General features: G+C 46.5%; 1 protein-coding gene across 1 annotated transcript; it reads right to left on the bottom strand.

Annotated features, from left to right (window-relative positions):
* Positions 1-1,528: 1,528 nt before the first annotated feature.
* Positions 1,529-27,597, bottom strand: LOC119925368 (olfactory receptor 14I1-like). The gene is made up of 7 exons (XM_038743446.1): positions 27,565-27,597; positions 26,416-26,766; positions 13,840-13,875; positions 10,734-10,856; positions 10,503-10,607; positions 1,839-1,946; positions 1,529-1,615 (listed from the first exon to the last, which is right to left on the bottom strand). The coding sequence occupies exons 1-7, from the start codon at positions 27,595-27,597 to the stop codon at positions 1,529-1,531; spliced, it is 843 nt and encodes a 280-aa protein (XP_038599374.1).

Below are 27,597 nucleotides of genomic sequence, written 5' to 3'. Positions count from 1 at the left end.
ACGAATAAGTTTCAGACCGGCGACTACAAGTTCCCTTTTTTCAGAGAAAGAAGCGCAGACACATAGCAATATAGGTGTATCGTTACAATTTTAATAGAAGGACAATTTTAATAGAAAGACGCAGGGAGCGTGGGAAGGCGCTGAGACAGGGAGTATGTGCACACAAACCGTACCCAACGGCTCAAAGCCAAACAGACTCAACAACAGGAGATAAAGAGACCAGGGCAAGAAAAACAAGCTTGCACCTGCAAGGCTCGGAGGCAACCTCAAGGCCATATCCGCAGCCAGCGATGGTTGGCAACGGGTGGCTGGGGGCGAACCAGAGCAAACGCTTCGTGACTGGACAGAGCTATTGTTAATCTAGTGGCTGGAGGGCGGTGTGTGCTACATGGCAAAGCCTCGATACGCCATCCCCTGAGAAAACCCTGCCCCCGGGCAACGGAGGGTATAAGAGACGAACAAGACAAGGGGGGGGGGGGGCGCCCGCTCTCGCGCCTCTCTCCCTTTCTCTCTCTCTCTCTCTCTCTCTCTCTCTCTCTGTCTGTCTCTCTCTCTCTTTCTCTCTCTCGCTCTCTCTCTCTTTCAACCATGTAACCGCTGATAGCAAATAAATGGCAACCAAGCTTTGAACCTCTGTCTGACTCTTCCTGGTGTGAACGCGCGGGCCACGTCCGGAGATGTCCGAAGACCCAGAGAGGGTAAGAACCCCAGAGTTGCCCCCGAAACTACCGGGGAGCAAAGTAAAGAAAGGAATACGAAAGAAGAAAACAAACAAATACAAAAAAGAAGGGGTTAAAACAAACACACAAAAAAGGGGTTACATCACCAATTCTGGGGAACACCAACTCCTGAAGTTTCATGCTGGGGAATCCCAGATTCAGCTTTCAGGGTCCCGAATGAGCAGGTTCCAGGCAGAGCGTCCTGTCCGTGGGTGAGATTCCGAGTTAGCCCCAACGTACGAGCCTTAATAAACCCTTTGCAAACCAAGAAGGCTTTTTGCCAATTGCACAAGTTCCCGGGCGATTGGCCAGGTCACCCTGGGAAGATGTGTTTATTCAAGATCTTTCTGTACTGTGAGAAATGGCCCGTTTCCAGAGTACAGAGATAAGTTGTTTTTCTTCTCCTTTGTTTTGCAATTGGTTATCTGTCAAGCCCGGTCGAAGTCGCCCAGCAGACAGGTCGGTCTAGCCGTTGCCAAATCGAAGCCTATACTTAATGTGCAAGAGTTTCTAAATTTGCCCATCACCTGCCTTCATGTCCCAGTTCCTCAGGCTGTAGATGAGGGGATTAAGGGTAGGGGGCATCACAGCATAGAACACAGACAACAGCAGGTCCAGTGCAGAGGGAGAGTCTGAAATTGGCTTTAGGTAGGCAGAGATGCCAGACGTGCGAAAAAAATGACGATAACCAGGTGGGGCTGACAGTTGGAGAAGGCTTTGGAGCAGCCCTCCACCGACGGCATCACCGGCACGGCTGAGAAGATGCAGGCATAGGAGCCCACGATGTGCATGAAGCTGAAGAAAGCAAATCAGATGTTGATGGCTAAACACACATCTTCTGTGACATGATCAGTGGATAATGCAAGTCTTAGCAACTGGGCACCATCGCAGAAGACCTGGTGGACAGTGTTGGGGCCACAGAAGGATAGAGAGAAGGTGCTTGCTGTGTATGGCATTCAAAAAGTTGCTGAACCAATAGACAGCCAACATGCGTACACAGGCCCTGTTGGGCATGATGATCTCATAGTGCAGGGGGCGGCAGATGGCTACATAACAGTAGTCGGACAGCTCCGTGAGCCGGGCCATCTCTGATCAAGCCAATAACAATACGAGGAATACCTGGGTAGCGCAGCCCATCAGAGAGATGGAGTTAACCTTCGTGAGAGAATTGAGGATGGATTTGGGGACTGTGACGGAGATACATGCGACGTCAACGACGGACAGGTTCTTGAGAAAGAAGTACATGGGGGTGTGCAAGTGCCGGTCAAGGGTGGTGACGGCAATGATGAGAAGATTCACCATCAGGGCAGCCAGATAGACCGGAAGGAACAGCGGAGTGTGGATCAGCTGCAACTCCCGGATGTCGGAGAATCCCAGGAGGAATTCTGTCACCGTTGTGATGTTAGACATGGTCTGGGAAATGTCATGAGCTGCCTGTGAGTGTGAAGAGTGGTGCAAAGTCCCATCCCAAACTGAGCATATTCTGAGTCCGTTATTAGTGTTGGGGATTTTCTGGAGAAGAGCTATAACCAGTCTCAAGAAAATTTATAATCTGACAGGAGGCTGGAGTGCATTTTGGCCCGTATACATCAGCGAAAAATGATAACTGGGGTATCTGTTAAGAACGTACTATGTGCCAAATACAGTTTAAAGTGCTGGGGTCGATACAAGATAAACAGCACTTCACAATCTAAGTAGAGAGGGAGAACCGTTCTTAATCCCCATTTTACAGGTGAGGAAACTGGAGCTCGTACAGATTAAGTGATTTGCTAAAATCACTCAGCTGGCAAGTGGCAAAGTCTGTTGAAAACAAAGGTCCTCTGACTCCCAGCCTTCTGGTTTTCCAATAGGCCATACAGCTACTGTATGATACTCCTACTCGCACCATCTTCAAAAATGCTATTAAATCACACATCCTCCAAATTGCCTCCACTGATTATACTCTAATTTCCCCACTCTTTGGCCTTCTGTTCTATACCATGCATACATTTGAAACAGTACTGTACACTTTGAGAACCCTTGTTCTCACTCAACCCCCAGGCACAAAGCACTTATGTGATATCTTTATTTGCTGCCACTTCCAATACCTGTAATTTATTTTAATGCCTGTCTCCCCAGCTAATATGTTAGCTCCTTTTTAAAAAATCGTATTCGTTAAGTGTTTACCATGTGCCAAGTGCTGCTCTAAGCAATGCGGTAGATGCAAGGTAATCAGGTTGTCCCACTTGGGACTCACAGTTTTAATCCCCTTTTTTACAGATGAGGTAACTGAGACACAGAGAAGTTAAGTTACTTGCCCAAAGTCATTAAGATGACAATTGGCAGAGCTCTGTGAGCACAATGATCATTTGCGCTGTAATTTTCCAAGCACATAGTACAGTGCTCTGCACGGAGTAAGTGCTCACTAATATTATTTCTTAGTTGACTGATCTAAGCATTAGGGTCCGCATCCTTTGAAAACTTTAATAATCACCCTGTTCCCATTTGCACAGCACTCTGTCCATAGCTTTATACTATGCTGCTTCCCCTATATGTAATTTATTTAGATGCATGTCTCTCCTACTAGTATATAAACCCCTTAAGGAAAGGGATCATGTCTACCAACTGTATTGTATTGTGCTCTTCCCAGTGCTTAGTACAGTTCTCTGCACCAAAAGGCACTTAATAAATGCAATTGATTGAGATAGGATTCCAGGTAGAATCCAGATATATTTCCATGTCAGTGAGTAGGTACATAATTACTGCACCCTCCTACAAGGTCATCCACTGCCCTTCATTGACAGGGATGGTAAAGAGTAGACCTCCTCCCAAAATCTACACTCTCTAACAGTGCTTTTGACCCCATCCTCTACCATTCAGTTGCCAGTGGGTTCTTCTACGTTGCTTGTAAACGTGCTCTCGTATCACCTATCTTGAAAAAAATTCTTTGGCCTTACAACTACCAGCACATATTGTCCTATCTTCCTCCTACCATTGAACAAGTTTGGAAGTCTGCATCTTCTCCTCCCATTCTGTCCTTGATTCACTCCAATCTAGTTTCTGCCCTCTTTGTTCCACTGAAACTGCCTCCTCTATGGTCAGCAGTGATTTCTTTTTGCCTAATCCAAAGGCCTCCATCCTAATCATTCTTGACGTCTCAGCTGAATTCTACACTGTTGACCACCGCCTTCTTCGGGAAGCATTATCGTACCTCGGCTTCATTGACACTGTCCTCTCCTAGTTTTCCATCTCTTTGTGATCTCTTTCACAGGCTCCTCTGCCTCTCACCCTCTAAATGTGGGAGTCTCTCGAGGATCGGTTCAGAACCCCTTTTATTCTACAGATACACCCACTCCCTTGAACCACTCCCATGACTTCAACTACCTTCTCCATAAGGATGATTCCCTAATTTACCTCTCCAGCCCTGACTCATTCTCCTTCTCAACAGTCTCACATTTACTGTTGCGTTCTAGACATTTCTATTTGGATTTCCTGTTGTCACCTCAAAGTTAACAAGCTCAAAACAGAACTCCTCATTTTTGCCCCAGACTCTGTTCTCCCCCTTTCTATAGGATCACTGAAGACAGCAACACTGTGTTCCTTGTCTCACAAAAGTGTACTCCTGCCATTATCATCGACAGCTCTCTCATTTAACACACATATTCAATGTCACCAAATACTGTTGGTGTTACCTTCACAACACCATTGAAACCCATCCTTAACTATTCATCCAAATTGCTTCTATGTTGGTCCAAGCACTTATCGTAGTCTGTTATCATGAATGCAGCAACCTCCTGGCTGACCTTGCTGCCTCCTGTCTTCTCTGTGCTGACTGGATCATTTTTCTATAAAACTGTTCAGTCCGCCTCTCCCCACTCCATAGGAGACTCCAGTGGTTTCTCATGAACCTCCGCATCAAACTAAATCTTTTACCATTGGCTTTAAAGCGCTCAATCGCCTTGCCTCCTCCTACCTTACCCTCCCGATTTTTTACTACAGCCCAGCCCGCACATTTCACTCCTCTAATGTCAATCTACTCATTGCACCTCAATCTCGTTTACCTCGCTCCCAAACTCTCACCCACATCACTCCTCTGAACTGGAGTGCCCTTACTCTTCATATCTGACAGACGATGATCCTTGTCACCTTCAAAGTCTTATCACAAGCACACCTCCTCCAAAAGGTCTTCCCTAACTAAGCCATCATTTCTGCTTCTCCCACTCCCTCTGCATCACCCTTGCATTAGGATTTGTATCCTCTATTCACCCTCCATCATCCCCACAACACTTATGTACACATCTGCAATTCATTTACTTCTATTAATGTCGGTCTCCTGCTCCAGATTTTAAGCTCACTGAGGGCTGGGGATGTGTTTATTTATTGTTATATTGTACTCTCCTAAATGATTAGTAAAGTCCTTTGCACACAGTAAACGTTTAATAAGTATGATTGATCGATTAATTGATTGATGTCTACGTTCCTCTAAAATCCCCAATGGTTGACCATCCACCTCCACAACGAATAGAAATGCCTTCCTCTCAGCTTTTAAATTCTCAATCGACCTGGCCCTTCATACCTTACCTGGTTGATTACCCATTACAACCCAGGCCACATGCATCACTATTCTAATGGCAACCTACTCATCGTACCTCTATCTTGTCTACTTCACCTCTGACCACTTGCCTACACCCTTCCTATAGCTTGTGATTCTTTCCCTGTTCATATCTGGCAGACGATCTCTCTCCCTATGTTCAAAGCCTTATAAGAATCACATCTCTTCAAAGAGGTCTTCCCCTCTCAATCCCTCATTTCCCTTTCTAAGGACCAGAGAGTGGTCTCTCCCCATATTGTATTGATAACTTGTGTTTAGTTCAGCATTTAGCATCGTGTTTGGAGTGAGTGCTTGATCAACCCCATTCATTTCAGGAGGAACTCATTGACGTGGGGTGGGTTCCTGCTTATTTGGCCCTGCTACTCTCCTCATTCTGTGGGACTGGAGGCCATCGATCACATTTTATGGAGGTTTGCTAACTGTAAAATAATTTTGATTGTAAGCACGATAGGGGGCTGGACTGTTCTGTGACTGGCACAGCCTTGTTCACAGCAAAGTCCCAGAACTGAGAGCTGTAAAAGTCCCAGAACGTCTCCAGAGTTCAGACCCGGTACAATGGGACAAGCCACCTGGTTTCAGAGATTGGGGGGGGGGGATTTCCAGGGCACAAACAAGGAGGAATTGGTTCTGACTTCTCCTAAATCTCAGATTGACCATGGTAACGTGATACGTTAGTACCCCGAAGCCAACTCAATGGACCCAAGCTTGGCAAAAGCATGGCAAGGAGGGGGCATTCATTCATTCATTCATTCAATCGTATTTCTTGAGCACTTACTGTGTGTAGAGCACTGTACTAAGTGCTTGGGAAGTAGAAGTTGTCAACATATAGAGACAGTCCCTACCCAACAGCGGGCTCACAATCTAGAAGGGGGAGACAGATAACAAACCAAAACATATTAACAAAATAAAATAAATAGAATAAATATGTACAAATAAAATAAATAAATAAGTAGAGTAATATATACGTACAAACATATATACATATATAGAGGTTCTCTGGGGAGGGGAAGGAGGTAAGGCGGGGTTGGTGGGGAGGGGGAGAGGAAGGAGGGGACTCAGTCTGGGAAGGCCTCCTGGAGGAGGTGAGCTCTCAGTAGGGCTTTGAAGGGAGGAAGAGAGCTAGCTTGGCGGTTGTGCGGAGGGAGGGCATTCCAGGCCAGGGGATGACGTGGGCCAGGGGTCGACGGCGGGACAGGCGAGAACGAGGCACAGTGAAGAGATTGGCGGCAGAGGAGCTGGGGGTGAGGGCTGGGCTGTAGAAGGAGAGAAGGGAGGTGAGGTAGGAGGGGGCGAGGTGATGGAGAGCCTTGAAGCCGAGGGTGAGGATTTTTGCCTGTTGCGTAGGTTGATTGGTAGCCACTGGAGATCTTTGAGGAGGGGTGTAACATGCCCAGAGCGTTTCTGCACAAAGAAGATCCGGGAAGCGGCATGAAGTGTGGATTGAAGTGGGGAGAGACAGGAGCATGGGAGATCAGAGAGGAGGCTGATGCATTAATCCAGTTGGGACAGGATGAGAGATTGAACGAGCAGGGCAGTGGTTTGGATGGAGAGGAAAAGGCGGATCTTGGCAATGCTGTGGAGGTGAGACCGGCAGGTTTTGGTGACAGCTTGGATGTGAGGGGTAAACGAGAGAGCGGGGTTGAGGATGACACCAAGGTTGCGGGCTTGTGAGACGGGAAGGATGGTAGTGCCGTCAACAGTGATGGGAAAGTCAGGGAGAGGGCAGGGTTTGGGAGGGAAGATAAGGAGTTCAGTCTTGTACATGTTGAGTTTTAGATAGGAGGCAGACATCCAGATGGAGATGTCCTGAAGGCAGGAGGAGACGCGAGCCTGGAGGGAGGGAGAGAGTGTAGGGGCAGAGATATAGATTTGGGTATCAGCGTAGAGATTATAGTTGAAGCCGTGAGAGCGAATGAGTTCACCAAGGAAGTGAGTGTAGATAGAGAACAGAAGGGGACCAAGAACTGACCCTTGAGGAACCCCTACAGTAAGGGGATGGTGGGGGGGAGGAGAAGCCCGCAAAGAAGACTGAGAATGAACGGCTGGAGAGATATGAGGAGAACCAGGAGAGGACAGAGTCTGTGAAACCAAGGTTGGATAGCATGTTGAGGAGAAGGGCGTGGTCCACAGTATCGAAGGCAGCTGAGAGGTCGAGGAGGATTAGGATAGAGTAGGAGCCGTTGGACTTGGCAAGCAGGAGGTCACTGTTGACCTCCGAGAGGGCAGTGTCCGTGGAATTTAGGGGACGGAAGCCTGATTGGACGGGGTCGAGGAGAGAGTTGGCGTTGAGGACTTCGAGGCAGCGCATGTAGACGACTCGTTCAAGGAGTTTGGAAAGGAATGGTAGGAGGAGATAGGGCGATAACTAGAAGGTGATGTAGGATCTGGAGAGGGGTTTTTTAGGATGGGAGAGACGTGGGCATGTTTAAAGGCAGAGGGGAAGAAACCAGTGAAGAGTGAGCGGTTGAAGATGGATGTTAAGGAGGGGAGGAGGGAAAGGGCAAGAGGTTTCATATGATGAGGGAGAATGGCGTCAGAAGCACAGGTGGTAGGAGTAGCACTTGAGAGGAGGGAGGAGATCTCAACTCCTCATACTACTGGGAAGGATGGGAGAGTAGCAGTGAGGGTTGAGAGCAGGGGGGTTGGAGAAGGGGGAGGAGTGACTTTGGGGAGCTAAGACATGATGGATTTAATTTTACTAATGAACTAGGAGGCCAGATCGTTGAGGGTGAGGGATGGAGGAGGGGGGCCTAAGAAGAGAGTTAAATATACGAAACAGCTGATGGGGATGCTGGGCATGGGTGCCGATAAGGTAGGAGAAATAGTTTTGCCTGGCAGGGGAAACGGTAGAGTTAAGTCAGAAAAGGATAACCTTGAAGTAAACAAGTTTGGCCTGGTGTTTAGTCTTTCGACAGCAGCGTTCAGCAGCTCGAGCATAAGAGTGAAGGACGAGGACAGTAGCAGTGATCCAGGGCTGTGGGTTAGTGGTACGAGAGCAGCGAAGGGAAAGGGGAGCGGGAGAGGTGAGCTGAGTAGAGAGGTTAGAGTTGAGAGCAGTAATCTGATAATCAAGATTGTGTAGAGAGGAAAGGGAGGCCAGGTGGGGTGTGAGGCACTCAGAAAGATGGATGGGGCCGAGAGTGTGGAGGTCGCTTTGAGGTGAAAATATAGATTTATAGGGGGTAGGAGTGTGAGTGAGGAGGCAGGGGAGAAGGGTATGATCAGAGAGAGGGATTTCAGAGTTGGTGAGGGTGGAGATAGTGCAGCGGTAGGAGATGATGAGGTCGGTGGTGTGACCAAGTCGGTGAGTGGGCGAGGTGGGGTGGAGCAAGAGGTTGGCAGCGTCATGAAGAGCTAGAAGGAGGGCGGCAGATGAGTCACCAGGGACATCCATGTGGATGTTGAAGTCTCCGATGATCACAGTGGGCATGGAAAAGAAGAGAAGGAAGGCAAGAAAGGGGTCAAATTCGTTGAAGACGTTGGAGGTGGGTCCTGGGGGGCGGTAGATGATGGCTACAAGAATCAGGAGGGGGTGGTAGAGGCGAATAATGTGGGCTCCAAAGGAGGGGAAGGAAAGGGAAGAGGGAGAAGGGAATAGTGCGAAAACGACATTGGTGAGTGAGAAGGAATCTGACACCTCATCCTTTTCCAGTGGGTCTGGGGGATTGGGAGAAGAAGAGGCCTCCACTGGAGAGAGCAGCAGAAGAGACCGTGTCGTCCGGAGAGAGCCATGTTTCAGTTAGGGCGAGGAGGAGTAGAGAACTGGAAAGGAATAGGTCCAGGATGAAAGGGAGCTTACCTATAATGGAGCGGGGATTCCAAAGGCCACACTTGGCAGCAGTTGGGGAGGGAAAGGAGGGAGCGGGAAGGGTGCGAGGGTTGGGGAGGGTTTGGATTGGGATGAGTTGGCGGGGGCCTGGGCGGGGAGAGGGGGATGAAGGGTGGCGATCAGAAAGGAGAACTGGGATGGGTTGGGGACCGGGAAGAGGGGAGGGAGGGTGCTGGAAGGGAGGAGAAGAGGGTTGGCGCTGATACAGAGGGATCCTGGGAAGGGAGCGAGGGGGACGAGTGGGGATGGGGTAAAGGGAGGGATAGAGCTGTGTGGGAGAGGGGAAGGGGAAGCGGAGGAATGGGAAGGGCAGTTGGGAACAGGGGAATTGATAGTCCATGGGGTGAGATCAGCAAGGTAAACGACAGCACAGTGGGAGGTTAACAATTAAAACCCAGTAGCAGTAATACATTAGCAATAATAAAATAAGTAGGTGTTGACATCACAGAGAGCAGTTAACAATTAACATGCTATGGCAATAATAAAATATGCAGATGATGATATCTCACAAAGCAGATAACAATTTATATGTGATGGCAAAAAAAATAAGCAGATGATATCACAGAGAGCAGTTAGCAATTAACGTGTGATGACAGCAAAATAAGCAGGCGATGACATTGAGAGACGTTAACAATTAACATTCAATGGGAATAATAAAATAAGCAGATGATGACATCACAGAGAGCAGTTAACAATTAACATGCAGAAGCGACCATAAAATAGGCAGATGATATCTGTTAAGCCCTTATCATATGCCAAGCACTGTATTAGATCTCGTTTCTTGGGTTAAAACACAGTCCTTACCCTACATAAGTTATCAAAGTAGGAGAGAGAATGGCTATTTCATCCCTATTGTACAGAAAAGGAAACAGAGGTACGGAAAGTTTTACTAACTTTTCCAATGTCAACCTACAGATAGTGGCAGACCCCGCACTAGAATCTAGTCCTCTGATTCCCAGGCTAGTGCTCTTTCCACTTAGTTACCCAGACACTGATGAGGTAAAGCCATTCTGAAGTGAAGACTAGTGAAGTTAGAGGCATAGTCAGGGAAAAAGACCTATTCTCCGATAGATGGTTTCTCCTTTGGCATATATTTTGGCCATAGCAGTCTTCCCATCGCTGGCTTCATATCCCGGTTTCTCAGGCTGTAGATGAGGGCATTAAGTGTTGGGGGCACCACAGCATAGAAAATAGACACCAGCAGGTCAAGTGCAGAGGGAGCGTGTGATATCGGCTTTAGGTAGGCAGAGAAGCCAGTCGTGACGAACAGAGTGACGACGACCAGGTGGGGTAGGCTGGTGGAGAAGGCTTTGGAGCGGCCCACCGCCGACGGCATCCTCAGCTCAGCTGAGAAGATGCGGACAAAGGAGCCCACGATGAACACAAAGCAGAAGAAACCTAAACAGATACTGATGGCGAAACTCACATCTTCTGAGACATGGTAAGTGGAATATGCAATTCTTAGCAACTGGGGACCATCGCAGAAGAACTGCTGGACAGTGTTGGGGCCACAGAAGGATAGAGAGAAGGTGCTGGCTGTGTACATGATGGTATTCAAGCAGCTTCTGAATGAAGAGGCAGCCAACATGCGTACACAGGCTCCGTGGGGCATGGTGATCTCATAGTTCAGGGGGTGGCAGATGGCATCAGAGCGGTCGTGGGACATCACGGTGAGCAGGGCCAACTCTGATCCACCGTATAAAAACACGAAGAATACCTGGGTAACGCAGTCCAGCAGAGAGATGGAGTTGATATTTGTAAGGGAATTGAAGATGGATTTGGGGACTGTGACGGAGATGTAGCCAAGGTCAAGATAGACAGGTTCTTGAGGAAGACATACATGGGGATGTGCAAGTGCCGGTCAAGGGTGGTGACGGCAATGATGAGGAGATTCCCCATAACGGCTGCCAGATAGACCAGAAGGAACAGCGCGGTGTGGATCAGCTGCAACTCCCGGATGTCGGAGAATCCCGGGAGGAGGGATTCTGTCACTGTCGTGATGTTAGACATGGTCTGGGAGATGTCATGAGCTGCCTGCGAGAGTGAAGAATGGTGCAAAGTCAACATCCCAAGCTGAAAATCTTCTGAGTCTGCTATTAGTGTTGGGGGGCTTCTGGAGAAAAGCTATAGCCAATCTCAGGAAAATTAATAATGTGATGGGGTGACAGGAGGCAGGAGTGCATTTTGGCCCAGATACAACAATAAAAAATAATTACTGGGGTAACTGTTTAGCAATTACTATGTGACAAACACAGGTCTAAGTGCTGAGGTAGATTCAACATAAACAGCACCTCAAAGCCTTAGTCGGAGGGAGAACAGTTCTTTATCTCCATTTTCACGTGGGGAAACTGGGGCCCAGAGAGGTTAAATGACTTGTTGAGATCACCCAGCAGGTAGTGGCAGTCAGGTTAAAATTAAGGTTCTCTGATTTGAAGTCCTAGGCCATGCGGCTACTACTTACTACAACTTCAAAAATAGTGATAATAATAACGATAATGTTGGTGTCTGTTAAGCATTTACAATGTGCCAAGCACTGCTCTAAGGGCCGGGAGGGAATCCAAGGTAATGAAGGTTGTCCCACGTGGGGATCACAGTCTTAACCGCATTTTACAGATGAGGTAACTGAGACACAGAGAAGTTAAGTGACTTGACCAAAGTCAAACAGCTGACAAGTGGCCGAGCTGGGATTAGAACCCATGACCTCTGACTCCCAAGCCCGGGCTTTTCCCACTGAGCCACGCTGCTTCTCTGAAACCCTACTAAAAACCCTACTAAATCATATCTCCTCCAAGTAGCCTCCTCTGAATATACTCCCATTTCCCTACTCTATTGGCCTTCTCTTCTATTTCATCTATACACTTGAATTAGTACCCTTTGAAAACGTTTTTTCTCACTTCATCCACAGACACAAAGTACTTATATAATATCTTTATTTGCTGATGCTTCCTCTACCTGTAATTTATTTTAATGACTGTTTCCCAAACTAGTATGTTAAATCCTTTTTTTAAAATGGTATTTGTAAAGTGATTATTATGTGCCAAGTGCTGTTCTAATTATTGGGGTAGATGCAAGGCAATTAGGTTGTCCAAGAGGGACTCAAGGTTTTAATCCACTTTTTTACAAGTGAGGTAACTGAGGCACAGAGAAGTTAAGTGACTTGTCCAAAGTCACTAAGATGACAAGTGGTAGAATTCTTTGTCGCAGTGGTAATTTGCGCTGTAATTTTTGAAGCACTTAGTACAGTGCTCACTAATATCGTTTCTTTGTTGATTAATCTAAGCATTAGGGCCTGTATCCTTTAAGAACTTTGACATTCACCCTACTTCCAGTCGCACAGTACTCTATCCATAGCCTTATACTCTGCTGCTGCAATTCATTTTAATGCTTGCCGCTACTACTAGTCTATAAAACCCGTAAGGGAAGGGATCATGTCTACCAGCTCTATTGTAATGTGCTCTTCCCAGTGTTAAGTACAGTGCTCTGCACCAAAAAGCCCTTAATAAATACAATTGATTGAGATAGGATTCCAGGTAGAATCCCACAAAGTCAGCTACTGCCTTTCATTGACAGGGATCATGGAAAAGAGTAGACCTCCTCTTAAAACCTACACACTCCACCAGCTCTTCTGACCCCATCTGATACCATTCACTTGCCAACGCCTTCTTCTACGTTGCTTGTAAACATGATCACGTATCCCCTATCTTAAAAAAAGACCTTCTTTGTCCTCACTACGATGAGCTATTGTCCTATCTTCCTACTACCATTCTTTTCCAAACTCCTTGAGCAAGATGTCTGCTTCTTCTCCTCCAATTCTGTCCTTGCTTCACTCCAATCTGGTTTCTGCCCAATTTGTTCCGTTTCTGCCCAATTTGTTCCTCTGAAACTGCCTTCTCTAAGATCGCCAGTTTTTCCTTTTGCCTAATCCAACGGCCTCCATCCTAATCATCCTTGACGTCTCAGCTGCCTTCAACACTGTCGACCACCCCCTTCTTGTGGAAACTTTACCCAACCTAGGCTTAACTGACACTGTCCTCTTCTAGTTTCCTGCCCCTTTGCGATCTCATTCACAGGCTCCTCTGCCTCCCTCCATCTAAATGAAGGAGTCCATCAAGGATCGGTTCAGAACCCCTTTTATTCTACAGGTACACCCACTCCCTTGGACAATTCATGTGCTCCCATGACTTCAACTACCTTCTCCATATGGATGATTCCCTAATTTACCTCTCCAGCTCTGACTCTCTTCTTCTCAGCAATCTCATATTTACTCTTGCCTCCAAGACATTTCTATTTGCATTTCCTATTGTCACCTCAAAGTTAACAAACTCAAAACAGAACTCCTCATTTTCTGCCCTAGACTCTGTCCTCCCCCTGTCTTGAGGATCACTGAAGACAACACCACTATCCTCCTTGTATCACAAATGTGTACTCCTGCCATTATCATCGATATCTTTCTCATTTAACCCACATATTCAATGTCACCAAATCCTGTTGGTTTTACCTTCACGAAGCCACTGAAACACATCTGTAACTCTCCATCCAAATTGCTGCTATGTTGATCCTAGCACTTATCCTAGTCTGACTTGCTGACTGCAGCAGCCTCCTGCCTGACCTTGCTGCCTCCTTTTTTTCCCCAGTCCAGTTCATACTTCACTCTGCTGACAGGATCACTTTTGCTAGAAAAATGTTCAATGCACACCTACCCACTCCTCGGGAACCTGCAGTGGTTTCCCATTAACCTGCGTGTCAAACAGAAACATTTACCAGCGGCTTTACCGTGCTCAATCGCCTTTCCCCGTCCTACCTTACCTCCCTGATTTCCTACTACAACACAGCCCTCACATTTCACTCCTCTAATGTCAACCTACTCACTGCACCTCAGTCTCATATACCTCACTGCCAACCGCTCACCCACAGCATACCTCTTAACTGGTATGCTCTCACACTTCATATCTGACAGACGATCATCCTCGCCACCTTCAAAGTCTTATTGCAAGCACATCTCCTCCAAGAGGTCTTCCTTAACTAAGCCTTGATTTCCTCTTCTCCCACTGCCTCTACATTACCCTTGCCCTTGGATTTGTACCCTCTCTTCACACCCCCATCAGCCCCACAGCACTTATGTACTTATCTGTAATTAATTTATTTCTGTTAATGTCCATCTCCCGTTCCCGACTGTAAGCTCGATGTGGGCTCGGGATATGTCTGTTTATTTTTATATTGTACTTTTCCAAATGATCAGTACAGTCCTTTGCACACAGTAAATGTTTAATAAATATGATTGATGGATTAATCAATTGATTGGTCTCTCCAGTCCTCAAAAATACCCAGTGGTTGCCCAACCACCTCCATATCAATTGGAAAGGGCTTGCTCTCAGATTTTTAATTCTCAATCGGCCCAGCCTTTCAAATCTTACCTGGCTGATTACACCACTACAGCCCAGGCCACACGATTCACTACTAATGCCCACCTACTCATTGTGCCTCGATCTTGTCTACCTCACCTATAACCACTTGCCTACATCCTGCCTCTGGCTGGGGACTCTTTCCCTGTTCATATCTGGTAGGCTATCACTCTCCCTATCTTCAAACCTTAGAAGAATAACATCTCTTCCAAGAGGCCTTCCCTGATCATAATCTTATTTCCCCTAATGAGGACCAGAGGGTGGCCTCTCCCCACATCTTATTGATAACTTGTGTTTACCTTAGCATTTAACATCGTGTTTGGAGTAAGTGCTTGATCAACCCCATGTATTTCAAGAGGAACACACTGACCTGGGTGGGTTGGAGCTTAATTGCCCCTGCCACTATCCTTATCCTGTGGGTCTGCGGCCAGCGGTCGCATCTTGTGGTGCTTCGCTAACTGTAAAATAATCTTGATTTTAAGCACCATAGATTCTCTCCAGGGACTGGACAGTTCTGTGTCTGGCACAGCCTTGTCCACCGCAAAGTCCCAGAAGTGTGAGCTGCACAAGTCCCAGAGAGTTTCCAGAGTTCAGCCTCGAGACAATGGAGCAGACTATCTGGTTTCAGAGATGGGGATATTCCCAGGGCACAACCAGAGGGGAATTGGCTCTGCCTTCTCCTCAGTCTCAGATTGAACATAATAACGTGATACTTTAGCACCTTGAAACCAACCCAGCAGACACAAGTCTGGCATAAGCATGGCAAGGCAGGACCACGACTCTTCCCTACCAGACTGAAAGCCCCTTTGGTTTTAGGATCATGTCTATTAACCCTATTGTACTCTTCTATTCCTCAGTACAGTGTTCTGCCCACAGTATATGGTCAGAGAGAAGGTGTAATGGATTGATTGATTGATTTATAAGGGCATCCTCCTACACAAACAGTTTTCAGATGCAGATCCTCTGTAGATCAATAGGCCTGTATTTTGAAAACCCCTCTTCACTGACAAGTAGACATTGGCATTATCCTAGACTCCTCTCTCTCATTCAAGCCAAATATTCCAATCCATCACTAAATATTATCGATTCCACCTTCACAAGATCGCTAAAATCTGCCCTTTCCTCTCCATACAAATTGCTTCCACATTAATCCAATCACTTCTCCAAGCCCCGCCTTGATTACTATATCAGCCTCCCTGTTGACCTCCCAGCCTCCTGTCTCTCCCCACTCCAGTCCATAATTTACTCTGATGCTCAGATCACTTTTTTACGAAAATATTTAGTCCATGTTTCCCCACTCCTCAAAAAACTACAATAGGTGCCTATCCACCTCCGCATGAAAAATAAAACTCCTCTCCATAGATATTAAAGTACTCAATCACCGTGCGCTCTCCTACCTGACTTTACTACTCTCCTACTACAACCCAGCACACAAAATCTGCTCCTTTAATGATAACCTTCTCACTATAACTTGTTCTCATCTATCTCACCATCAACGCCTTGACCTTGTCCTACCTCTGGCCTGGAATGCCCTATCTCCTCATATCAGACAGAAAATTACTCTCTACACCTTCAAAACATTATTGAAGGCACATCTCCTCCAAGAGGCATTCCCTGACTAAGCCCTCCTTTCCTCTTCTTCCTTTCCCTTCCATGACATCCTGACTTGCTCCCTTCATTCATCCCGTGATAGCAGCAGACAGCATGGTTCTCGGTGTATGATGCAGGGCACAGTAGCTCAACTCAAACTGCGGTTTGGAAAGGAGAAAAGGAGGGAGCAGGGAACAAGATGCTTTAGCAACACAGGGATGCCCCATTTCAGCAGAAGCTCTCGGTGCTGGACTCCTTGGCACCTGGCGTGAGCAGGCAACATTGTTGTCTCCACAGGAAACAGTCTAAGGCTCCCCCCATTGTCACAGAGCCTGAACCTGAGGAAGCCAAGGGTAGCACAGAGTAAAAAGAAACAGATAAATACAGGGCAACCACAGTCACGCAGTAGAGAAATTGAGAAGCAATAGGACAAAAAGGACATATAGGACAAATCGAGAATTGAGAAGCAGCGTGGCTCAGTGGAAAGAGCATAGACATTGGAGTCTGAGGTTATGGGTTCAAATCCCAGCTCCACCGCTTGTCAGCTGTGTGACTTTGGGCAAGTCACTTAACTTCTCTGTGCCTCAGTTACCTCATCTGCAAAATGGGGATTAAGACTGTGAAGCCCACATAGGACAAACTGATCACCTTGTAACCTCTCCAGCACTTAGAATGTGCTTTGCACATAGTAAGCACTTAGTAAATGTGATTATTATTATTATTAGAAATGACACAGTTGTCCTTTTTACACATGGACAGAAAGACTGGAGTTGGAAAACCACACTCTAACATGAAATTCTCAGTAGGGCCATGGGGAGTTGATTCATTTTAGTGAGGATTTCCTCATACTAGAAAATTCAGGTAAATTGCAGGGTGGATTGCAGTGAGGGAATAGTGGGTTTATCAATGTCCATATGGGACAAAGTGTTCTGAGTTCATAAACACGACGCGACCTCAAGGAGCTCAAATTTACCACCAAAAAGTAATGACCTGCCATGAATTCTGTGAGTCAAACCCTAGAGATCATGTTTGCCAACTATATTTTATTTTACCCTCCCAAATAACTTGTAAGTGCTTCAGCACACAGTAAGGAGTCAATAAATACCACTGAATGATTAAACAATTCAATTCTAGGTAAGAGCAGTTGGAGCTTCTTAATTTGATTCATTCCACTAGGATTGAGTCTACTAATGCTATTATACTGTACTCTCCCAAGCACTTGGTACAGTACTCCTCACACAGTAAGCACTTAATAAATACAATTAATTGATTTGGAATGGTATTTATTGAGGTCGCACTAGCTGCAATGCACAGTATGAAGCATTTGGAAAGGTAAATAGAAAGGAGAGATATGTCATTTGTCCACCAGTAGTTTACACTCCAACAACAATCAGAAACAGATCTATTGCAGATTTTTCCACTCCATCTCATGTCTTCAGAATTCTCTCCCCGTTTTTCACCAAACCCTCCATTTGTGCTTCAGACACTCTTCGTTTGAGGGAAAAATCAAGAAAAGGGTGAAGTGAGGTGGGAGGAAGGCAGTGTAAATGAGGGAAGGCGGCTTCAACTATTATCTCTACACTGATAACACACAAATCTACATTTCTTCCCCTGGTCTCTTTTCCACCCTTCAGGTTCGGGTCTCCTGCCTTTAGAACATCTCCATCTGGATGTCTGCCCGCCATCTAAAACTCAGTATGTCTAAGACTGAACTCTTTATCTTCCCTCCCAAACCCTGCCCTCTCCCTGACTTTTCTGTCACCGTGGACAGCATTACCATCCTTCCCTTCTCACAAGCCTGCAACCCTGGTGTCATCCTCGACTCCGAACTCTCGTTCATCCCTCACATCCAATCCATCAAAAAAACCTGCCGGTCTCACCTTCACAACATCGCCAAGATCCATCCTTTCCTCCCCATCCAAACCACGACTTTGTTGGATCAGTCTCTCATCCTATCCCGACTGGATTACTGCATCAGCCTACTGTCTGATCTCTCATTCTCCTGTCTCTCCCCACTTCAGTCTATACTTCACGCCGCTGCCCGGATCATCTTGTGCAAAAACGCTCTGAGCATTTACTCCCCTCCTCAAAAATCTCCAGTGACTGTCTGTCAACCTACGCATCAAGCAAAAACTCCTCACTCTCAGCTTCAGGGCTCTCCATAACCTCGCCCCCTCCCACCTCACCTCCCTTCTGTCCTTCTACAGCCCAGCCCACACCCTCCACTCCTCTGCTGCCAACACCCCTCCCTGTGTCTCGTTCTTGCCTGTCCCGCTGGAACGCGCTCCCTCCACACATCCGCCAAGCTAGCTCTCTTCCTCCCTTCAAAGCCGTACTGAGAGCTCACCTCCTCTAGAAGGCCTTCCCAGACTGAGCCCCCTTTTTCCTCTCCCCCTTCCCCCGCCCTATCTCCTTCCCCTCCCCACAGCACCTGCATATATATTTTACAGATTTATTGCTCTATTTATTGTACTCGTACATATTTACTATTCTATTTATTTTGTTAATGATGTGCATCTAGCTTTACGTCTATTTATTCTGATGACTTGACACCTGTCCACATGTTTTGTTTTGTTGTCTGTCGTCCCCTTTTAGACTGTGAGCCCGTCGTTGGGTAGGGACTGTCTCTATGTGATGCCAACTTGTACTTCCCAAGCGCTTCGTACAGTGATCTGCACATGGTAAGCGCTCAATAAATACGATTTAATGAATGAATGAAACAGAGGGGAAGGGAAACAATGAAGTCGCTCACTGTAGTAAGGCAAGGAGTATGTAAGAATTGTAGTCTGTGTTTTTCATGGATCCATCCATGGCCACTGGTAAAGATTTCAAACTTCATAATAATACTAATAATCGTGATATCTGTTAAGCACTTACCATATGCCAAGCACTGCATTAGATATAGTTTGTTGAGTATGTAGAGTAAAAGCACTCTAGGTCAGACGCATGATGTGGGTGAGAGGTTGGCAGTGAGGTAAATGAGACTGAGGTGCAGTGAGTAGGTTGACGTTAGACGAGTGAAATGTGCGGGTTGGGTTGTAGTAGGACATCAGGGAGGTAAGGTAGGAGAGGACAAGGCCATTGAGCGCAGTAAAGCCGGTGGTAAATGTTTCTGTTTGATACGCAGGTTCATGGGAAACCACTGGAAGTTCCCGAGGAGTGGGGAGATGTCGACTGAACATTTTTCTAGAAAAATGATCCTGTCAGCAAAGTGAAGTATGATCTGAACTGGGGAAAGAGGAGGCAGCAAGGTCAGCCAGGAAGCTGCTGCAGTCATCATGTCAGACTACAATAAGTGCTTGAATCAACATAACAGCAATTTGGATGGAGAGTTAAGGATGGGTTTCAGTGGTGTTATGAAGGTAACACCAACTGGATTGGGTGACATATTGAATATGAGGGTTAAATGAGAGAGATGTTGATGATAATGGCAAGGGTACACATTTGTGAGACAAGGAGGACAGTGGTGTTTTTTTTAGTGATCCTAAAGAGAGGGGGAGGACAGAGTGTGGGGCAGAAGATGAGGAGTTCTGATTTGAGCTTGTTAACTTTGGGTTGACAACAGTAAATCCAAAAAGAAATCTCTTGGCAAGAGTAAATATGAGGCTGTTGAGATGAAGAGAGTCATGGCTGGAGAGGTAGATAAGGGAATCATCCATGTAGAGAAAGAAGTTGAAGTCATGGGAGCAAATGAATTGTCCAAGGGAGTGGGTGTATTCCGATAATAAAAGGTAATCTAGAGCAGATCCTTGAGGGACTCCCACATTTGGAGGGTGGGAAGCAGAGGAGCCTGTGAAGGAGATCAGAAAGCAGCAGAAAACTAGGACAGGACAGTGTCAGTGAAGCCGAGGTTGGATAATGTTTCCACAAGAAGGGGGTGTTCAACAGTGTTGAAGGCAGCTGAGAGGTCAAGGATGATTACGATGGAGTAATTTGGGTATGGCAAAAGGAAATCACTGGTGACCTTAGAGAAGGCAGTTTCAGTGGAGCAAAGGGGAAATCAACCAAACTGGGTAGATCAAGGAAAGAATTGGAGAAGAATAAGCAGACAACCTGCTCAAGGAGTTTGGAGAGGAGTAGTAGGAGGGAGATAGGACAACGGCATATTGGAGTTATGGGGACAAAGAGGGTATTTTTAAGGTAGGGGATACGTGAGCATATTCACAAGCAACGTAGAAGAAGTCACTGGGAAGTAAATGGTAGAAGACGGGGTCAGAAGCAGTGGTGGAAGGTGTAGATTTTGAGAGGAGATCTACTCTTTACCATCACGCTTGTCAATGAAGGGCAATGGAATGACGTTGTGAGAGGGTGCAGTGAATACCTGATGACTCACTGTCATGGAAATATATCTGGATTCTACCTGGAATCTTTCTTTATTAAGTGCTTTTGGGTGAAAAGCACTGTGCTAAGTACTGGGAAGAGCACAATATGATAGCGTAAGTTCATTCATTCATTTAGTCGTATTCATTGAGCGCTTACTAGGTGCAGAGCATTGTACTAAACATTTGAAAAGTACAATTCGGCAACAGAAAACAGTTGGTAGACATGATCCCTTCTCTTAATAGGTTTATAGACTAGCTGGAGAGACAATCATTAAAAGAAATTACAGATAGGGGAAGCAACAGAGTATAAGGCTATGGACAAAGTGCTGTGCGACTGGGGGTGGGGTCAATAAGTACTTTCTTAAAGGGATACAGAACAATCAATAAATAAATGATACTTACTGAGCACTTACAACGTGCAGAGCACTGTATTATGTGCTTGGAAAACTACAGCGCAACATGACCACTGCCCTCAAGGAGGTCTGCCACTTGTCAGTTTTGTGACTTTGTGCAAATCTCTTATCTTCTCTGTGCCTCTGGTACCTCATCTGTAAAATGGTGGATTAAAACTTTGAGCCCCACGAGGGACAAACTGATTTCCTTGCATCTATCCCATCGCTTAAAACAGTGCCTAGCACATAGTAATCGCATAACAAATACCATTAAAAAAGGAGTTAACATACTAGTTGGGGAGACAGGCATGAAAATAAATTATAAGTATTGGAAGTGGCAGCACATAAAGATATGGCATAAGTGATGTGTGTTTGGGAGTGGAGTGAAAAAAAATTCTCAGAGGGTACTTATTCAAGTGCATAAATGACATAGAAGAGAAGGCCAGTAGAATGGGGAAATGAGAGTATAATCAGAGGAGTCTATTTGGAGAAAATGTGATTTAGTAAGGTTTTTGAAGATGTTGTGTGTAGGGGTGTCAATACAGTAGCTGCATGGCCTATTGGAAAACTGTGAGGCTGGGAGTCAGAGAACCTCTGTTTTAAGCTGACTCTGCCACTTGCCTGCTGGGTGATTTTAGCAAGTCATTTAACCTCTATGGGTCCCAGTTTCCTCACCTGTAAAATGGGGATTAAGAACAGTTCTTAATCCTGTTCTCCCTCCTACTTAGATTGAGAGGTGCTGGTTATCTTGTACCTACCTCAGCACTTAAAACTGTGTTTGGCACGTAGTAAGTGATTAACAGATACCCCAGTTATAATTTTATTGTGTTGTATATGGGCCAAAAGGCACTCCTGCTTCCTGTCACCCCATCAGATTATAAATATTCTTCAGATTGGTCATAGCTCTTCTCCAGAAAACCCTCAACGCTTAGAACAGACTCAGAAGGTGTTCAGTTTAGAATGTTCATTCATTCATTCATTCAATCGTATTTATTGAGCGCTTACTGTGTGCAGAGCACTGTACGTAGCACTTGGGAAGTACAAGTTGGCAACAAATAGAGACGGTCCCTACCCAACAGCGGGCTCACAGTCTAGAAGCAGCGTGGCTCAATGGATAGAGCCCGGGCTTTGGAGTCAGAGGTCATGGGTTCAAATCCCGGCTCCACCACTTATCGGCTGTGTGACTTTGGGCAAGTCACTTCATTTCTCTGGGCCTCAGTTACCCCATCTGCAAAATGGGGATTAAGACCGTGAGCCCCGCGTGGGACAACTTGATCATCTTGTAAACTCCTCAGCGTTTAGAACAGTGCTTTGCACATAGTAAGCGCTTAATAAACGTCATTATTATCATTATTATTATTAGAAGGGGGAGAGAAAACAAACCAAAACATATTAACAAAATAAAATAAATAGAATAAATATGTACAAGTAAAATGAATAGAGTAATAAATATGTACAGACATTTATACATATATACAGGTGCTATGGGGATGAGAAGGAGGTAAGGCGGGGGGATGGGGAGGGGGAGGAGGAGGAGAGGAAGGAGGGGGCTCAGTCTGGGAAGGCCTCCTGGAGGATGTGAGCTCTCAGTAGCGCTTTGAAGGGAGAAAGAGAGCTAGCTTGGCGGATGTGCGGAGGGAGGGCATTCCAGGCCCAGGGGAGGATGTGGGCTGGGGGTCGACGGCGGGACAGGGAAGAACGAGGCACAGTGAGGAGATTAGCGGCAGAGGAGCGGAGGGTGCGGGCTGGGCTGTAGAAGGAGAGAAGGGAGGTGAGGTAGGAGGGGGCGAGGTGATGGAGAGCCTTGTAGCCGAGAGTGAGGAGCTTTTGCCTGATGCGTAGGTTTATTGGTAGCCACTGGAGATTTTTGAGGAGGGGAGTAACATGCCCAGAGCGTTTCTGAACGAAGACGATCCGGGCAGCGGCGTGAAGTATGAATTGAAGTGGTGAGAGATAGGAGGATGGGAGATTGGAGAGGAGGCTGCTGCAGTAATCCAGTAGGGATAGGATGAGAGATTGAACGAGCAGGGTAGTGGTTTGGATGAAGTCTTGGAGATGTTGTGGAGGTGAGACCGGCAGGTTTTGGTGAAGGATTGGATGTGAGGGGTGAACGAGAGAGCGGAGTCGAGGATGACACCAAGGTTGCAGGCTTATGAGACGGAAATGATGGTAGTGCTGTCAACAGTGATGAGAAAGTCAGGGACAGGGCACAGTTTGATAGGGAAATAAGGAGTTCAGTCTTGGACATGTTGAGTTTTCGATGGTGGGCAGACATCCAGATGGAGATGTCCTGAAGGCAGGAGGAGATGCGAGCCTGGAGGGAGGGAGAGAGAGCAGGGGCAGAGATGTAGATTCGGGTGTCATCAGCGTAGAGATGATAGTTGAAGTCGTGGGAGCGAATGAGTTCACCAAGGGAGTGAGCGTATATAGAGAACAGAAGGGGACCAAGAACTGACCCTTGAGGAATCCCTACAGTTAGGGGATGGAAGGGGGAGGAGGAGCCCGCAAAAGAGACTGAGAATGAACGGCTGGAGAGATAAGAGGAGAACCAGGGGAAGACAGAGTCTGTGAAGGCAAGGTTGGATAGCGTGTTGAGGAGAAGGGGGTGGTCCACAGTGTCAAAGGAAGCTGAGAGGTCGAGGAGGATTAGGATAGAGTAGGAGCCGTTGGAGTTGGCATGTAGGAAGTCATTGGTGACATTTGAGAGGGCAGTTTCCGTGGAATGTAGGGGACGGAAACCAGACTGGAGGGGGTCGATGAGAAAGTTGGCGTTGAGGAATTCGAAGCAGCGCGTGTAGACGACTCGTTCAAGGAGTTTGGAAAGGAATAGTAGGAGGGAGATAGGGCGATAACTAACAGTTGAGGTGGGGTCAAGAGAGGATATTTTTAGGATGGGAGAGACGTAAGCATGTTTGAAGGCAGAGGGGAAGGAATCAGTGGAGCGTGAGCAGTTGAAGATGGACGTTAAGGAGGGGAGAAGGGACGGAGCGAGAGATTTCATAAGATGAGAGGGAATGGGGTCAGAAGCACAGGTGGCCGGAGTAGCACTTGAGAGGAGGGAGGTGATCTCATCTGAGAATGCTGCTGGGATGGATGGGGGAGTAGCAGAGAGGGTTGAGAGCCGGCAGGTTGGGGAAGGGTGGGGGAGTGACGTTGGGGAGCTCAGACCTGATTGATTTAATTTTATTAATGAAGTAGGAGGCCAGATCTTTGGCGGTGAGGGAAGGAGGAGGGGGAGGAACAGGGGGCCTGAGAAGGGAGTTAAATGTACTGAAGAGCATACGGGGATGATGGGCATGGGTGTCGATAAAGGAGGAGAAATAGTTTTGTCTGGCATAGGAGAGGGCCGAGTTAAGGCAGGAAAGGATAAACTTGGGGTGAACGAGGTTACCATGCTGTTTAGACTTTCTCCAGCAGCCTTCAGCAGCTCGAGCATAAGAGCGAAGGAGGCGGACAGTGGCAGTGATGGAAGGCTGTGGGTTAGTGGTACGAGAGTAGCGAAGGGAAAGGGAAATGAGGGAGTCAAGCTGAGTAGAGAGGTTAGAGTTCAAAGCAGTAATCTGTTCATCAAGATTGGGTAGAAAGGAAAGGGAGGCAAGGTGGGGTGTAGGCGCTCAGAAAGATGGATGGGGTCGAGAGAGCAGAGGTCTCTGTGAGGAAGTAATACAGAGTTGCCGTTTTCACACCTGGATGGACTGGAGTTGGAAAACCACACTCTAACATGAAATTCTCAGTAGGGCCATTGGGGCGATACAGGCTGATTTGTTTAGTGAGGATTTCCTCATACTAGAAAATTCAGCACAGACAGATGGTAATATGCAGGGTCGATTGCAGGGAGAGAATAGTGGGTTTATCAATGTCCATATAGGACAAAGTCTTCTGAGTTAGTAAACAAGATCCCTGACATCAGGGAGCTCAATTTTCCCACCAGAAATTAATACACTGCCATGAATGTTATGAATCAGACACCAGAGATCGTTTTTTATCAACTATACTTTGTACCCTCCCAAGTGACCAGGAACTGCTGAGTAGGAAGTCAGTAAATATCACTGAATGATGGATCAATTTTCTTCCGGGTAAGAGCAGTTGGAGCTTCTTAATTTGATTCATACCACTGAGATTTTAAGTTATCCGAGGCAAGGGATTGTGTCTACAGATGTTGTTATACTTCACTCTCCCAAGCACTTGGTACAGTGCTTCTCACACTGGAAGACTTAATAAATGCCATTGATTGATTTGGAATGGTATTTATTGAGGTATCACTAGATGCAGTGCGTAGTATGAAGCATTTGGATAGGTAAACAGAAAGTAGAGATATGTCATCTGCCCACCCGTAGTTAATGCTCCAACAACAACAAATAGAAAGACATCTATTGTAGATTTTCCCACTCCATCTCAAGTCTTCGGAATTATCTCCCCGTTTTTCACCAAACCCTCCATCTGTGCTTCAGACTGACTGTTCACTCTTCGTTTGAGAGGAAAGAAAAAAATGGGGAAGTGGGAGGTTGGCAGTGTAATCGAGGGAAGGAGAGGAGAGAAGAGAAGGGAAGAAAAATGTCTCTCACTGTAGTAAGGCATGGAATGCATACGAATTGTAGTCGGTGTATTTCCTGGACCCCTCCATGGAACATTCGTGGACACTGATCAAGATTACAAGCTTCATAAAGATAATAATAATCGTGATATCTGTTAAGCATTATCATATGCCAAGCACTGCATTGGATATAGTTTATGTGGAACAAACACAGTCCTTACCCCACATAAGCTCTCAGCCTACGTCAGAGAGAGAAGGAGTGTTTTATCCCCATTTTTCAGAGAAGGAAACAGAGGCACAGAAAGTTTTACTGACTTTTCCAATGTAACACTGCAGAGAGTGGCAGACCCAGGACTAGAAACCAGGTCATCGGAATGCCAGGCCAGTGCTCTTTCCACTAGGTCACCCAGACAATGCTGAGGTAATAGCATTCTGGAGTGAAGACTGGTAAAGTCAGAGGCATGGTCAGGGCAGTTCGTGGAGAGGACCTTTTATTCGAAAGATGGTTTCTCCTTTGAGAAATGCTTTGGCCATAGCAGCCTTCCCATCGCTGCCTTCATGTCCTGGTTCCTCAAGCTGTAGATGAAGGGATTAAGAGTAGGGGGCACAACAGCATAGAACACAGACACCAGCAGGTCCAGTGCAGAGGGAGAGTCTGATATCGGCTTTAGATAGGCAAACATACCCGACGTGATGAACAGAGTGATGACGACCAGGTGGGGTACACAGGTGGAACACAGGTGGAGAAGGCTTTGGAGCGGCCCTCCACGGATGGCATCCTCAGCACAGCTGAGAAGATGCAGACGTAAGAGGCCACGATTAGCACTAAGCAGAAGACAGCAAAGCACATGCTGATGGCTAAACTCACATTTTCTGGGACATGGTCAGTGGAGCATTCAATTCTTAGCAACTGGGGACCATCGCAGAAGAACTGCTGGACAGTGTTGGGGCCCCAGAAGGAAAGAGAGAAGGTGCTGTCTGTGTACGTGATGGCACTCAAACAGCTGCTGAACCAAGAGGCAGCCAACATGCGTACACAGGCTCCGTGGGGTATGATGATCTCATAGTGCAGGGGGCGGCAGATGGCAACATAACGGTCGTGGGACATCACGGTGAGCAGGGCCAACTCTGATCCACCGAATAAAAACACGAAGAATACCTGGGCAGCCCAGCCCAGCAGAGAGATGGAGTTGATATTTGTAAGGGAATTGAAGGTGGATTTGGGGACTGTGACGGAGATGTAGCCAAGGTCAAGGATAGACAGGTTCTTGAGGAAGAAATACATAGGGATGTGCAAGTGCCGGTCAAGGGTAGTGATGGCAATGATGAGGATATTCCCCATAACGGCTGCCAGATAGACCGGAAGGAACAGCGCAGTGTGGATCAGCTGCAACTCCCGGATGTCGGAGAATACCAGGAGGAGGAATTCTTTCACTGTCGTGATGTTAGACATGGTCTGGGAGATGTCATGAGCTGCCTGCGAGAGTGAAGAATGGTGCAAAGTCAACATCTCATACTGAGCATCTTCTGAGTCTGCTATTAGTGTTGGGGTTTTCTGGAGAAGAGGTATAACCAAACTCAAGAAACTTTATAATGTGATGTGGTGACAAGATGCAGGAGTGCATTTTGGCCCAGATACAACAACAAAAAATGGTAATTGGGGTACCTGTTTAGAAATTACTATGTGGCAAATCCAGGTCTAAGTGCTGGGGTAGATACAACATAAACAGCACCTCATAGCCTAAGTAGGAGGGAGAACAGGTCTTAATCTCCATTTTACAGGTGAGGAAACTGGGACCCAGAGAGGTTAAATGACTTGTTGAGATCACCCAGCAGGCAGTGGCAGAGTCAGCTTAAAACTAAGGTTCTCTGACTCGAAGCCCTATGCCATGCGGCTATGACTCACAATATCTTCCATAATGATAATAATAATAATAATAATAATGATAATGTTGGTATTTGTTAAGCATTTACTATGTGCCAAGCACTGTTCTAAGCGCTGGGGGGATCCAAGGTAATCAAGGATGTCCCACATGGGGCTCACAGTCTTAATCCCAATTTTACAGATGATATAACTGAAGCACAGAAAAGTTAAATGACTTGCCCAAAGTCACAAAGCTGACAAGTGGCAGAGCTCCTTGAGTGCAGTGGTCATAGGCGCTGTAATTTTCCAAGCACTTAATACGGTGCTCTGCTCGTAGTCATTGCTCACTAACAT

The sequence above is a fragment of the Tachyglossus aculeatus genome, chromosome 3, assembly GCF_015852505.1.
Source record: "Tachyglossus aculeatus isolate mTacAcu1 chromosome 3, mTacAcu1.pri, whole genome shotgun sequence".
NCBI classification, from domain to species: Eukaryota; Metazoa; Chordata; class Mammalia; order Monotremata; family Tachyglossidae; genus Tachyglossus; species Tachyglossus aculeatus.
The sequence above is the reverse complement of the archived record's forward strand: the minus strand, read 5'-3'. Positions and strand labels throughout refer to the sequence as shown.